Source organism: Parambassis ranga, chromosome 22, assembly GCF_900634625.1.
Source record: "Parambassis ranga chromosome 22, fParRan2.1, whole genome shotgun sequence".
NCBI lineage: Eukaryota > Metazoa > Chordata > Actinopteri > Ambassidae > Parambassis > Parambassis ranga.
The window spans coordinates 15,894,744-15,909,554 of record NC_041042.1 but is presented as its reverse complement, the minus strand read 5'-3'; the positions used below and the strand labels follow the sequence as shown (position 1 = coordinate 15,909,554).

At 41.0% G+C, this 14,811-nt stretch overlaps 2 protein-coding genes across 2 annotated transcripts; both read left to right on the top strand.

Annotated features, from left to right (window-relative positions):
• Positions 1 to 241: 241 nt before the first annotated feature.
• lgmn (legumain) lies at positions 242 to 6,850 on the top strand. The gene is made up of 14 exons (XM_028395767.1): positions 242 to 361; positions 623 to 776; positions 985 to 1,082; positions 2,074 to 2,155; positions 2,274 to 2,356; positions 2,473 to 2,548; positions 3,329 to 3,391; positions 3,533 to 3,599; positions 3,953 to 4,071; positions 4,767 to 4,856; positions 4,950 to 5,159; positions 5,290 to 5,460; positions 6,238 to 6,305; positions 6,445 to 6,850. The coding sequence occupies exons 2-14, from the start codon at positions 636 to 638 to the stop codon at positions 6,485 to 6,487; spliced, it is 1,311 nt and encodes a 436-aa protein (XP_028251568.1). The 5' UTR covers positions 242 to 361; positions 623 to 635; the 3' UTR covers positions 6,488 to 6,850.
• A 1,036-nt stretch (positions 6,851 to 7,886) lies between these two features.
• Positions 7,887 to 14,653, top strand: chp1 (calcineurin-like EF-hand protein 1). Its single transcript, XM_028395783.1, has 7 exons — positions 7,887 to 8,278; positions 8,579 to 8,651; positions 10,515 to 10,595; positions 11,139 to 11,266; positions 11,397 to 11,458; positions 12,105 to 12,227; positions 13,265 to 14,653. The coding sequence occupies exons 1-7, from the start codon at positions 8,212 to 8,214 to the stop codon at positions 13,316 to 13,318; spliced, it is 588 nt and encodes a 195-aa protein (XP_028251584.1). The 5' UTR covers positions 7,887 to 8,211; the 3' UTR covers positions 13,319 to 14,653.
• Positions 14,654 to 14,811: the final 158 nt, after the last annotated feature.

Sequence of the window (14,811 nt, the reverse complement as noted above, 5' to 3'; positions counted from 1 at the left end):
GGATTTTTAAACTACTTTTAAAGCCCTGTTCACTCTCTTATAACAACCTTAATTTACATATTATCTGTTATAATTATTGTTCCATAGTACGAAATTTAATTTAAACACATGAGAGTATAAAGTGAGGTTCCAGCTTTTAGATTTATCTGTAGACAAACAGGTTTCTGCTTGTTTTCACTTTTGGAAGCACATGACTGTTTACAGTGAGGCCCCGCCCCCTGCGCGCTCTGATTGGCTGCTGCGGGAGAATTCCTGACAGCAGTTCCTCCTGCCGTCTGATATAAAGTGCGGTTGAATCCCTCAGAGGATGTTTATGTAGTTGACTCACTGCTGCCTACCTCCTTCTACAACACACTGAAAGGTAACAAAACACGTTTATTCCTCTGCTATTTATGTCTATGTTTTTCCAGACTTTTTTTCCAGACTTTTAAGCTTTATTAAAGCACTCCCGGCTTTCAGCTAGCTTGTTTTGATACTCCTAGCTAGCTAGCATTCCCGGAATGGATGATCATGTGACACACACAGGCGTCAGGCAGCGTGTGTATGTAGGTGTTGGTTGTCCGCTTACAGTCTAAATAATTAACTTGACTTTGGTCTTTTATTCCCACTGTTATCCTCACAGGAGAGGAGAGGAAATGTCGCCGTCTGTCCTCCTCGCCCTGCTCGGCCTGAGCACCGGGCTGGTTTTTGGATTCCCTGCCCAGGAGCCGGAAGGTGGAAAACACTGGGTGGTTATCGTGGCTGGATCTAATGGCTGGTACAACTACAGGCACCAGGTGAGAGCTGGAAACTGCCGCCACTGTGTAAACTGTGCGTGACTCATTTGTTTTCTCTTAACCCACACTGGCTTTTGATAAGGTCTCCTTTAACCTCTGAAACTTCCCCTTCACAATGTGCTGTGTATTTTACAGCAAGAACATAGGAGACTGTTGTATTTATAAATGTATAATGTGCATCTGACCTTTGCCTGTGTCTCTCCTTCAGGCCGACGCTTGCCATGCCTACCAGATCGTCCACAAAAATGGCATCCCAGATGAGCAGATTGTGGTGATGATGTATGATGACTTGGCTCACAACGACAAGTGAGTTGGCTCTTTGCTGCAGTGTTTACGTTTGTAAAGAAGAAACTTCTTCTTTTTTTCCCTCCATAAACTCTAACTTATTTAGTTCCTTATAATCAGTATCAAAATATTCACTGTTCAGCTTTCTGTCCTTTTAAAGACTCCCTTCTTTTAAAACCTCCATTATCAGTACTTGCCTGGTAAACTAAACTAAACTGTTTGGAGTTATCATCTGTGGCATATTCCCCCCTGCATGTGTGTGTGCACATCTGTAAACCACGGAGAACTCACAAAGTCACGCTGGTATTTCTTTTGTCGCTGCAGCATGTCCGCCCTGCGTTTTTCTCAGTGTGAACTGGCTGAGTTAGAGCCTCTGTGAGAGGAGTCACAAGGAACCAATTTAGATCTGCAGTTCAATTACTGACAGAGGAGCAACAGTAAAAAGAGATCTGTCAGCTATGAATGGGACTGCCCTTATATGTTGAATTAAATCTATGAAAACGTTCCTTACATGTGTTTTTATCTGACAAACATGCACAGCAAAGCTAGGTGTGATGTGCGCTGGACGTTCTGGGACAGTAACACATCCAAGCTGCTGCTTTATTAGAAGTAATAGACTAAAGAATGTGGTTACCCAATACTTTAACAACAGATGGACACACCTCTGTGTTTGGGGCAAATAGGCCAAGTTATGCAACACCGATTGTTTTCTATCTGTATTATCCTCTTATAGGGCAGACATGCTGCATCGTCTGCTCAGTTTGTGGTTAATAATTCATGTGTATTAAATTCCAGCTACTTTCTAATGCAGAGTAGTTTTCACTAGAAATGCTTCTCACTGACTCAGTTCCCACATGATTGTGCAGTGATTCTGCAGGGAAAAAGCTGAAGTGGTGTGGAGTTTTCGCCACCCTGTATGTGTGTGTCACCTGATCAGTGAATCATTATCAAAGTGGTTAGTCAGCCATTTGCACTTCCTTATGTGAATGACACTCAATATTTTTGTTTCCAGTAATCCCACCCCAGGCGTATTGATCAACCGGCCCAACGGCACAGACGTGTACAAAGGAGTTCCTAAAGACTACACTGGGGATGTGAGTGCTTCGGCACAAATATTAGTATTACAGTGCAAACCACAGCTCTGGAATGTCCTTTTTAAAAATGTTATAAACGAACTGTGTGATTTATCGCTTGGTGTTACTGTCGCTGCAGGATGTGACTCCAGAAAACTTCCTGGCTGTGCTGAAGGGTGATTCCTCAAATGTTAAAGGTGGCTCTGGAAAAGTGTTGAAGAGGCAAGCGATATAATTAGATGGTGGAGTGAATCTCTCAAAGAGATGAAAACAGACACCAAACCTGGTTTGTCACATTTTCTTTCTTCCTTCTAACCTTGTTGTATTTTACTGGGCAGTGGGCCAAATGATCATGTGTTTGTGTACTTCACCGACCACGGAGCGCCTGGCATTCTGGCCTTTCCCAATGATGAAGTAAGGACTTTTTTTTTTTTTTTTTTTACCTGTTTACTACAGCACACATGCACATGTAGCCTTAAAGAAATTAAGAAACAAGGAACTAAGTAGTAATGTCATCAAGCATGTCTGGTTAAAATGCTGATCTCATGGCCTTATAAACTTATGTTGAAGTATGAAGTGAGTCAGTAAAGGTGTAAGTGAGAGAACACACAGGCTCTTATTTTCACTGCTTACATATAGATTGAAAGACTTAAAGCACAGTGTTCAAACCTTTTTTGTACCAATGATACATCAGACTAGAATATTTAAAAAACTACATGAGGACTTTTTGCAGACTTTCATGGTACTCAGAGTTAAAATAATACCGACTGTTAGAGTTCCCCTGACTTTGTATTTTGTGTCACCATGAATTTGTAATAGATTTGGATGTCTGTAAAGTTTGTATGTACTGTAACACTCATCCTCGTGTAAGCACCTGCAAAGATGCTGCTAACATGCTAACATTAAGGCTGAATGCTGAATGAAAGATTGAAGCAGGGCGCCTGGACTTGAAGACGTTTCGCTGCTCATCCAAGCAGCTTCATCAGTTCATTAAGGCTAAACTACGATAACTAACTACAACATCAGTGTGTTGGCTCAGAAATAAAGCCTCAGTGTCACTTGGCATGTGTGAGTGTCAGATTTCATTGTCATCTGAAAAAAGAATCTGATTTGGCAGCTTCAGCTTCCTGCAGTCTGTGTTTACATACAGTATTTGCTTTACATGCTTTGAAACCTAAGCTTCTGTTTTTTTAGCTCCATGTTGATGACCTTCAAGCAGCCATAAAGTACATGCACGAGAACAAGAAATACAAAAAGGTACGAAGCAGGTCATTGATGTTTGGGCCGCCATGCATGGAAATTGATTGATCGATTGAAATGCAGTCACACGATGATGTAGCTGTGCTGAAATATCAGATCATAACGCTTGTTTTTCTCGAACCCTCACTCCACACACAGATGGTGTTTTACATTGAAGCATGTGAGTCTGGGTCAATGATGAACCACCTGCCTGCTGACATTGATGGTAAGTTTGAACTTAACCTCATCGGAATCGCTTTCCAGTGAATTGACAAGATAATAAAGAGATCAATAAAGCAAGTCATGAACTTTTTAGCTTATGACTGAATGTCTTCACCTACATTTGATGTGGAGTTTGATCAGGTTTGAAATCAATATAAGCTCATGTGATTATAATATTTGTTGTTGAGGTCAGCACTTCAGTTTTAGACATACTTCTAGTAAAACGCTGAGGTCAGCATTACAGCCTGTGGGACTGTGTGAGCTGTCTGTCATGTGCTCGGCATCATGTGATGCACATTAGCCAACCTGCACAGAATATGGATCAGTGATGTGGTTTTATTGTTGCTGTGCTTTCAGTGTACGCCACCACAGCTGCCAACGCACACGAGTCCTCTTATGCCTGTTACTATGACGAGGCGAGGGACACATACCTGGGAGACTGGTACAGTGTCAACTGGATGGAGGACTCTGATGTGGTGGGTGGTGGAATTTCCCCCAATGTGTCCAAATCCCAGCTGTGTATTGTAGCAAAGAAGTTATCAAAGTGCTGTTTATCCCTCTTGGTTGTCATTTTATTCCAATCTAGAGGACCTAGATGGCACTCGGCTTAAAGAAGACTGACTTTTTATTGGGCACATACACATGGTACATAATACAAAGCATGGTGAAATGCTTGTGTGCCAAAAAAGATGCAAATGGAAAAACAAATTGAGACCGAAATAATTTAAGAAAATCCAGTTTGTTTTCTTAATAAATTGCCCAACAGCAGTGCAGGCTACAGGAAGAAAAGCCCATGTTTTGAAGCATCCTGGTGGTGAGGGATTGAAGCCGTTTAGCTGGCTAGCTCAATAGATCTTTGTCTCTCTAAAAATTCAGGGTAACATGGAGTATATGGAGGATGATCAGATCTTAAAAAATATCTTCTGTTCCACACACCTGTTGTCAAACAGGCAGGAAAAGGAAGTGGTGAACATTTCCAGCAGTAGAAGCTGTATTTAACCAGTAGAGGAAACAAATACAATGTTGTTTGCATGTGTCTGTAACAGATCTTTTCGGTTTGCAGCATCAAAAGAAAAAACTTGAGCAAAACAAAAGACAAACATCACCATCACAATGTTTGATTTGTGATTGATGGAAATGTCACTGCTTCACTGTTACATTGTGCTTCTAGGAGGACCTGACCAAAGAAACTTTGCTGAAGCAGTTCAAGATCGTGAAGAGTCACACAAACACCAGCCACGTCCAGCAGTTTGGAAACAAGGTCAGTTTGGCCTCCATACCAAATAAATAAGGAGAAGTAGTGTTTTTTTTTTTTTTTGTCAGGATGATTGGCTGAAACGTTCCTTCTTTTCAGACGCTGGCTCACATGAAGGTGGTAGCCTTTCAAGGTAATCCCAAATCAGACAAGCTGCCTGTCCCTCCGATGACGCTGCCACCTGTTCCTCACCCCAACCTGACCCCGAGCCCTGACGTTCCTCTGGCCATCCTCAAGAGGAAGCTGATGTCCTCCAATGATATCAGAGCGGCAAGGGGCCTGCTGATGGAGATCAACGTGCACTTAAAGGTACAAAGTGATGCAGACTTCTTGTCCTCTGCTGATTTCCCATGAATGATTGATTTACCTGCACAAATCAAGCATTTACCGTGACAGGGTCCATGTTACAGGCTCTAACAGTGTGTTGAACTCTAAACAGGTCAGAGAGCTGCTGGCCGACACTATGCGCAAAGTGGTGGAAGAGGTGACCGGCGATAAGTTCAAGGCTCAGGAGATTCTGGACGAGCGAGCTGACCTCTCCCAGCATCAGTGCTACAAGGCTGCAGTCAATCACTACAAACACAACTGCTTCAACTGGCATAAAACTGAGGTACAACAGCTCTACACACAGAACATGTTGTGCACAGTTACAGCACACCAGGCAGCTCCCCTGCCCGGTGCTACAGAGCTTTGGTGGTTAATGAGTCAGAGCTTTGGCTGAATTCATGTGTAGCTGACGGGTGAAACTCCACTGACATGTTAAAGAGTCTGGTTCTGCTTCTAAAGAGGGAACTCCAGATCTGGCTCACATGCTGTTTATCACCACACACACATTTATCTGTATTCAGCTGACACAAATCCCGACATAGAAGCCTCATTTTTTTTTACATCATTATCAAAGCCACATGACAGCTGGTATGACTTGACGGCTTCTAAAATTATTAGTTTGATTTATGATTCATTAGTATTAAGGATATATGGTGCTTTCGTATGTTTATCTGTGAATAATGCATAATATTTGATTAAAATGAAAGAATCCCACAACTCTTCCATACAGCAGCTGCCTAGGTTCAAATATAAAACATATCAATAATAAACAATTTGTTAGAAAATAAAGATATTTTCAAATAAGAAATGCACAAAAACAATATAGGTTCAATAGGAAAAGAAGAAAAATGGAGAAATAGTATTTAAAAAATCATCATACAGCTCATAATACTCAGTTTGGTTACTGGGGGATTTTTTTTTCCATCTAAATTAAAGCAGGAAGATTTCCCCCTGTACTTTCATGCAGCTGTGTTTCATTTAAAGGGACATGTGAAGAGGGGGGCGGCACAGACTGTTGTATCATTTCTGACATGTGATGTTTGTTTCTGCTGTGTTTCAGTATGAATACGCCCTGAGACATCTGTATGCTCTGGTCAACCTGTGTGAGAGGGGGTATCCTGCAGACAGGTAGCACATTTAAAACATATTATTTATCTTCAGTTAGTCTCCAGTGAAAGTACCAGAAAGACACATATAAAAATCAAATAAAAAGGTTTATTTTCATGTCATTTATTGCTCCTTTTTGTTTTGTGGTGTCTTTCTGCAGGATCCAGCGGGCCATGGACTCAGAGTGTCATTTCAGCTACTAAAAGGCTTTCAACAAAGCCAGTGAACTCTCAGATCTTCCTTGTGGGAGGAAATCTGAGCTGCACTTAGGAATCAGTCTGTCGTGAGGTTGACGTTGTTGTTTTTATAAACACACTATCACACTGTTTTTTATTTTTAAAGAGCTTGTTTTGTGATTTTTATTGAGAATTTTTAAGGTTGTTTTATGATGAGTTGCACTATCACTGTGAAGACAAACATGGAATTGATTTGAATGTGTTGTTGCTCCCAGCTTTACCTGACATGAATGTTTGATTTGACATTTTGTCAGTAATGTATCACTATATCCTGAATGTTTGTTGAAATTAACACAGGGATCTTGGAATAAAATCTGACCAAAGCTGAAACGTGTTTCTGTAATATATTTTTTTTTAATCTGTGTCTTAATCTACTCGGCTGCCCCGGCATCGTCATCTCTTTATATACATTCCTTTCCCATCTAATCTGTTTAATCTACCGTTCCTTACCAAAAGCTGTTAGATTTTCACACGCCCCATGTTTCCTTAGAACTTGAGGAACAGCTTTCTCCTGTTATCCTCCTAAATCATAAACACACCACAGGTATTTAAAAACAGTATTTTGTGTCTCGTGTTATCTCGCTGGTTTTATTTAATTTGTATGCTTGATTTGTAATATTCTTAGTCTTAATTTGATGAGGTCGCCCTTTAAAAAAAGCAGATTTTAATCCTCAAAAACAGAAACTTTCTTAAAAATAAGAAAAAAGGTAAAATACTTGACATATTATTAGCGTAATCTAATCTGTGGGTATTTATTTGCACTGCCATATCTGCTGGCTCCAAATTATATAGTGTGACGTTCACATTTCTGGTTTTGAAAACAATACAATTCACAAAAAAATAAGACACTGTGTTGTCTTCTAAGCCTTATTTTAACACCGTTATCATCAAATATAAATGTAAATTTCCACAGTATTTTTCCCAGCTGTTCTTTGTCATTAATGTGTTTGTGCCACAGATGTGACTCATTGGCTTTGGGCAGCTGTGCAGGACTTATTTCGTGCAACAAGGTTGCCTGAAATAATAAAATTGCGACATCTAGTGGCAAAATATTTGCTTACATTAGAGTGAAAGGAGTGAATGGAAACAGTGTGCAAAATGTAGAAGCAGAATTTTTACATTTATACTGAAAAAGTATAATTATTTCATAATTTAATTTATTTAAAATAAATGAGACAAATACTTCTTCAAAGGCACATTTTTACTCAAAGCTTGAACGCCTTTTAATTAACATATATATAAGTAACACATATAAATAAACAAATATGATCATACTTTTAAACAAATATTACGAGGATTATATTTTTAATCAGGCATAAAACTTCGCTACCTAGCAACACTGTAGGGCGGGTCCTCGCCAGCCCCGCCCCCTTCAGTGAACAGGAAGCGTACTTGGCCGAAACCCTTCTTGGTAGCATGAAAACGGGACACACTGAGGAAAAGCTGTAATAGCTAACAGACTACCCGCCCATCAGCATCGACAGGAGGACGGAGAACAAGTCCAAGTCGAAGTCCAGCTGTTTGAGTCTTCTGTTGCTTGTACAGCAAAAGAGGCTTTACGAACGGAGCTCGCGGAGTTAGCTTGTTTGCTAACGTCGGTCCGGGATAAAGATTCCTTCACAGCTATCCAGGAGGTTGTGTAAGACCTTCTAACAAGTCAGCTCGCTGGTAACGCCCTTTACCGGTTCACCATGGGATCCAGAGCATCCACGTTACTCCGAGAAGAAGAAATCGAAGAAATTAAAAAGGAGACTGGCTGTAAGTTGAGCTCAGACTAATTCCTGTGATGAAGATGGACACTCTTGATTATTAGTTGGCTATTACACATTTCAGGTGTAATTAACTGCGAATTTACATTTAATGTTTGCTCAGTAATTTATCTAAAGTTGCGCTGATAGCATTAAATGGCCACTGTGTAACTGGATAATGTTGCAACTATGCACCGTCAATAAATAGACTCCTGGTAGTGTGATTAGGTGAGAGGTGGAGCGCTTTGTATTTTATATAGTCTGAACATCTGGTAGTGAAATCTTCGCTGTTACGTTTCCCCCCCTGCAGTCTCCCACAGTCAGATCACTCGCCTCTACAGCCGCTTCACCAGCCTGGATAAAGGTGAAAATGGAACCCTCAGGTAAGCAGTTACATGGCCACTAATGTGAAAATGATCCCCACATAATACCAGCTAAGTGCTGCGGCTGATTAGTTTGAAGAACAGTCAGTTTGTTTTGTTGTCTCCATGCACAGTACCATTAAATCTTCTTACTGCTGTGTTTTGATAGTATAATAGGATACTAATAGGATAATGAAGGAGTGAACATGAAGAGTGTAGAGTAAACAGTATTTAAACTTAGAGAAGATTGAAGCAAGGCGTCTGGACTTGTAGAGTTTTCTTGAAGACGTTTCACTGCTCATCCAAGCAGCTTCATCAGTTCTAACTTGTTTGGTGGGGAAACATGGTTTATATGTGGTTACAGACCTATGTGGGTGGGTCTGGGTAAAAAAAAACTTAAAAAACAATAGCACTAAATGTTTCCATACTTACCTGTGATATTCTGGCTGACTGGGCCAGGTGTGTCTAACGACTATGAAACTGCCGGAGGGGTTTTTTCCCAGGGAGAAACACAGCAATGTGATATATGCAGTCCAGTGCAGTGAGGAATGCTCTGATCTGTACATTAGAGAAACTAAACAACCACTCCACAGAAGAATGGCTCAGCACAGGAGAGCCACCTCCTCAGGACAAGACTCAGCTGTTCACCTCCACCTCACAGACAAAGGACACTCCTTTGAGGATAACAATGTTCACATTTTAGACAGGGAGGAAAGGTGGTATGAAAGAGCTCTTTCATACCACCTTTCCTAGGAGTCAAGGAAGCCATCTATGTTAAGCTGGAAAAACCTTTCCTTTAACAGAGGTGGTGGCCTCAGACATCATCTTTCTACCACATACAATGCAGTGATTCCATCCATTCCCAGGAAGTTTGCACATACTCACAGTAAGAACAAAGGGCTGTCACCAGTCCCCCTCCGGCAGTTTCATAGTCGTTAGAATATCACAGGTAAGTATGGAAACATTTAGTGCTATTGTTTTTTAAGTTTTTTTTTACCCAGACCCACCCACATAGGTCTGTAACCACATATAAACCATGTTTCCCCACCAAACAGTTAGAACTGATGAAGCTGCTCGGATGAGCAGCGAAACATCTTCAAGAAAACTCTACAAGTCCAGACGCCTTGCTTCAATCTTCTCTACGTATGATGACCTGGATGACTGAGAATCTTCATCAACAAGTATTTAAACTGTCATGATTAGATCGATGATGTTTGAATGTGTTGCCAAATGGATAGTGTGAATTCTGGTTTCATAGCTTTTCAGTGAGCACTAATGAAGACTGTCATGGAGGTTTTTATGTAAGTGAAGTGACTGAGAGTTCTGACTTTATTGTAAGTGATAGGTAAAGAAATGGGTAATCATTAAGCAACTAAAACTTCAGTCTGAGCCCTGCTTTGGCAATAAGGATCCATTTACGGGTCACTCTCTCAAGGGCGAAATGAGAAGAAGAATCTGTACAGTTCCAGTTCCAGTCGCTTGCGAGATGTTTGTTTACACATAATAAGTTATTGCTTCCGCGTGTCCTGGCTCAAGTGATTTCAGTCACAGCAGAAGTCACGTTTGTTCTCATTTTTCTCAATGTGACTTCCTTATCGTTCTTTAGTTGCCACAACAATGAGATTTGGCATATTACCCAGCAGGCTAAGATACAGTTACTCTACATGATAGAGAAACAGTATTCAGGTTTGTCCAAGAGTTTTAATCGAGGCAGCTGAATTCAAGGTATTTAGTTTCATTAAAATACTGTAGGAGGGGCCTCCAGAGCTCTCTTCATCATTATTTGTTTTTTCTTTTTTTAACGTTAACCATCATATCAGTGTGAGTTGATTAAAAATGCATATTGTGATTTAATCATGACGTGTTCTCCTGTCACGTTTGTAGTCGAGAAGACTTCCAGAGGATCCCGGAGTTGGCCATCAATCCCCTGGGAGACAGAATCATCAACGCTTTTTTTCCAGAGGGGTGAGTTGTCTTTATTATTGGCCTGCAAGATTTGGAGCTCTTGTTATTTTGGAGCGTTGTAGGTTTGAGTCACCATCCACCACCACAAAGCTGAAACAGACCATAGGGCCTTTCAGTTGTGGGCTCCTTGACTGCAGACTAGAGGAAGAACCTCTCTGCCAAGTCTGTGTAGAAATAAATGTGACAGTCCTTTGGCTGTTTTATCAGTCTGGATGTCAAAACCAGATGTTTTTTTATGAATGTGTCATTAAAATCCCAAAAAGTCAGAAGTGTGGGCGTTTTAATTTTAGCTGTGGCCTTTAATGGTTTCAGATGGATTCTGTCCTGGCTTCGGCCTGTTTGCTTCTGAACAACTTGAGAATGGAGGTAGAGAGTGTAGTGCCTGTGTAATATTGTTGGGTTACTGATAGTTTGCGTTTTCTTTGAGTTGCCCACTACTTCATTTGGTACAAAGGCAATCTAATCCACCAGAAAACATTTGTTTATTTTGTATGTTTTATCCACATTGTCACAGGAAGTCTCCCGTTTGTTTTTCCCTTTCAGAGAGGACCAGGTAAACTTCAGGGGCTTTATGCGGACACTGGCTCACTTCAGGCCAATCGAGGACAATGAAAAGAACAAGGACCACACTGCCAGCGAGCCACTCAACAGCAGGACCAACAAGCTGCTGTGTGAGTGCACAGCCTGATCACCCAGGCGTGTTCGGGTGGAGCTGCTGACCACTGTCATGAATGTTCACAAGATGTTGCAACATGGAATTAGACTGTCTCTCGTGACTTGTATATATTTTGTGTTTTTCAGTTGCTTTCCGTCTGTATGACCTGGACAGAGATGACAAAATCTCTCGGGATGAGTTGCTGCAGGTGAGCGTGTTGGTGTGTCACATAAGAGCCAGAGAATGGCCTTAAAGGAAGTCCGTCTTTACTCTTTGCTTTTCACTGAATGTCCAACAAAGCAACAGACTATATTAAGCAATGTGTATTTTAAAGTGCACTACAAAGAGAAGGATTTCCCTGTCGATTGGAAGACTTTGCCCTCGTGCTGATAATGATGTGATAACTAAGCTTAACTACCAGTTGATTTGCCCCAGACAGTCTGATATCCTGTATTCCGGCCTCCTCTGTGCTCCTGCTGTGTTATTTGTTGTCCCTCTCTGAAGCCACCTTGGTGTGGTTGACATTGTGTGACCTGTAATTGCTGTAAGCTCTGAGTTAAATGACTCAGACGGATTTCTTGTTTTGCGCAAAACATTTCTGTGACCTGCTTCATCCGATGTGTGAGTCTGTAACAGTGAATGTGCGATTTTAAAGTACTGTTTGTGTTCTTTTTTTTCTGAGGATATGTGTGCACTGTTATTTATGTTTGTGTAATTCCTACTGTTGCCTACCAGTGATCCAAAATACCTGCAAATTATCGTGTGTGTGCTAAATACATGTGTCATTAACGTTATTTTCAAAACATTTCATCAGGAACTGTTAACCACGAGGACACTTTGCTCTTTGTTTGCAGGTTTTACGGATGATGGTTGGTGTAAACATTTCAGATGAACAGCTTGGCAGTATCGCTGATAGAACCATCCAGGAGGCTGACACAAACGGAGATAACTGCATTTCTTTCAATGAATTTATCAAGGCAAGTTTTGTGGTCCTCTCGGACGTGATCCTCTTTATGTATTTGTTTATCCCACTGTGTAGGTTTGGAGCAAACCACTGAAGTATTCCTACTAAACCTATAACTGTTTCTGTATAAAGGCTGCTTTTTAATTAAAAGCTGACCATATACCACTACCACGTGGACATGCAGGCCATTTATAGCAAAGGAGGCCCCAGTGGGATAGAAAGGCCAGGAGTGGCCTCAGAATAGAAGGGAAATATATATATTCCATTTTATACATGGTGCATAGTAGCCTTGCATACACACAGTGTAGACTAGGTGTGGGCAATTATGTTTTTTGCAAGCGCCACATAGACTTCCATAAGAAAAGCAAAGAGCCACATTTTTCATAAATAATAATATAAATTGGAGACCACTGGCACAGTATCTACCTTTATGCTCCTGTTACATTTTCATCATTGTAAGAATCTTTTGCTGTCATTTACTGGTTACCCCTCGGTCCTCTCTGTGTGTGTCCATGTCTACTCTGAGTGTGTGCTGGTTGTATGTTGAAACACACACAGTGCAGAGCAGCACAGATGATGTGAAGATATTTTTACAGAAGAAAACCATTAGAGTTAAGGTAAAAGTTAAAGAGGCAAATCCCAGAGTTCTGAAAGATCTGTGCTTTTTAAGAGCAGATGACGATGAAATGTGTCAGCTGCAGCACCACGGTAAGATCTGAATGCACCGTAGAGTTTCTGTGTGCGTTACTGTACATTTCAGCATAGTCACGCAGCGTTTTCAAAGTGTAGACAGCGCGACCGTGTCTCTCCAGAGAGTAGATGGGATTACGCAGCACAGCAACGTGGAAGAGACAAGAAGGGTTGGAAAGACGTTACCGGTGATGCCGGCTCAACAGCTGACTTTTGCTGCCTTTGTTTAATATTTTGTGCATGGTCCGCGGGCCGCATTGAAGACGCAAGCGGGCCGGGTGTGGCCTGCGGGCCGTGCTTTTCCCAGGTCTGGTGTAGACTGTGTGTCTTAAGTGACTGTATTTCTGTTTGTTTTCTCAGGTCTTGGAAAAGGTGGACGTGGAACAGAAAATGAGCATCCGGTTCCTGCACTAAGTTTTCTTTTCTCCCTTTTGAGTAGAGCTTAATCATGTCAGTTAATGTCAGGACACAACCTCATCCAGCTTTTCAGTGAGCAGCCGTGACCCACACTCAGAGTGCACGCTGACAGACCAAGCATCCAGAAGACAGGCGTAGATCATGAGTTTCTGCCTTTGCACTGCTCTTGTAAACAAAGGGAAAAGTTGTGTGCCTTGGGTTGTTTTATGCAATGTCCTCTATGTATTTTTCCCAGTAATTAATGATTATTTATTAGAAAACATTTAGAAGGTCGTAGTTAGTGTCACTGCTGTTCCACTTTTCACATGAAAATTTATTTTATAGCACGGTACTATTAAGCTTTTTGCTATATTGCAGTGAGTACGTTTGTAAAGTTTTCTCATGCTGTAATATTTTAGCACACGTTGTTGTTGTCTGTACAAATATGCAACGGTTCACAGTCAAAGCTTTTAGACGTGTGATTTCCCTTCAGAAAAATCAGTGTTTTTCAATGCTAACTGGATCCTATGAATTCTTCTCTTTGACTTGTGGAAGACCAAGTCAGACCAGCAAGCTCTATGTTTGTCCTTTAAAAGCAAAGCAGGACCTGCTCCACAATTACTGTGTGTGTTTAACTGCCTGAAGTGCCATGGCTTTGGTTCCCCTTTGTAAGTTAATATGTCAACAGTAAGCAGGGGCCTATAGCCGTGTTTGTGTTTTGTTTTCATATGGATTAACCTAGCTACTGCCAATAGATAGTTTAAGCCAAATAAAATCGACCCTCTTTCAAAGCCAGTGACTACCTGGAGCCGCTGCTGTTTGAATGTGACATTAAAGGAACAGCTTATTTATTTGCAGCTGATGCCAGACGCTGCTGCTGACTTGTTAGCAGAGTATCACCAGGATTTAGCTCCCACCCTGACCTGTTTTCAGGGTTTGCCCACATGGTTGACCCTTTATAAGTCAGCTGTGGACCAGTTAGATTGTAGACTTAGAACAATGCGCTATGCTTATATGATCAGTCCCCCTGTGACGCAACAAACAGATCATATGTGTTGGTTTATGCACTGCTCAACATTTGTCTTGCAATTTCCCTGTTGAGAAGCTCAAGACACTAAAGAAATTCAAAATATATTTCTGAACTGGAGAGCAGATGTCTGAGCCTTTAATCTTTAATGTGAGTTTGTTCAATCATTACAAGAACACCCTCCGTCGGCTGAGAGCAAGAAATACAGCTCAACCATTTTATTAATCATTACGTGATTATCAGTCATATATTATTCACATTTCATGTGATGTTGGTTTATCAAAGTGATTCATGAATTTGATTTGAATAAAATAAGTGCCATGCTTTCTCTGTGTTATTTATTGGGAGTGTTAATATTTAAAAGGGAGATGATCCGCAAACTTTCCAGGGGACCTCACTAAGTGACGGACCTGACTGGGACGCCTGTGTGGTTGTCCTTTAGTCTTTTAATGTCTGATACTTCATTTAAAAAAAGTTTTCTTTT

Excerpts from the sequence above, each read along its gene's own strand:
- lgmn (XM_028395767.1), top strand. The coding sequence starts at position 636 with ATGTCGCCGTCTGTCCTCCTCGCCCTGCTCGGCCTGAGCACCGGGCTG. Across the intron at positions 3,600-3,952 it reads CCTGCCTGCTGACATTGATG|TGTACGCCACCACAGCTGCC; the intron begins GTAAGTTTGAAC and ends CTGTGCTTTCAG. Across the intron at positions 5,461-6,237 it reads TCAACTGGCATAAAACTGAG|TATGAATACGCCCTGAGACA; the intron begins GTACAACAGCTC and ends GCTGTGTTTCAG.
- chp1 (XM_028395783.1), top strand. The coding sequence starts at position 8,212 with ATGGGATCCAGAGCATCCACGTTACTCCGAGAAGAAGAAATCGAAGAA. Across the intron at positions 10,596-11,138 it reads AACGCTTTTTTTCCAGAGGG|AGAGGACCAGGTAAACTTCA; the intron begins GTGAGTTGTCTT and ends TTTCCCTTTCAG. Across the intron at positions 11,267-11,396 it reads CAGGACCAACAAGCTGCTGT|TTGCTTTCCGTCTGTATGAC; the intron begins GTGAGTGCACAG and ends TGTGTTTTTCAG.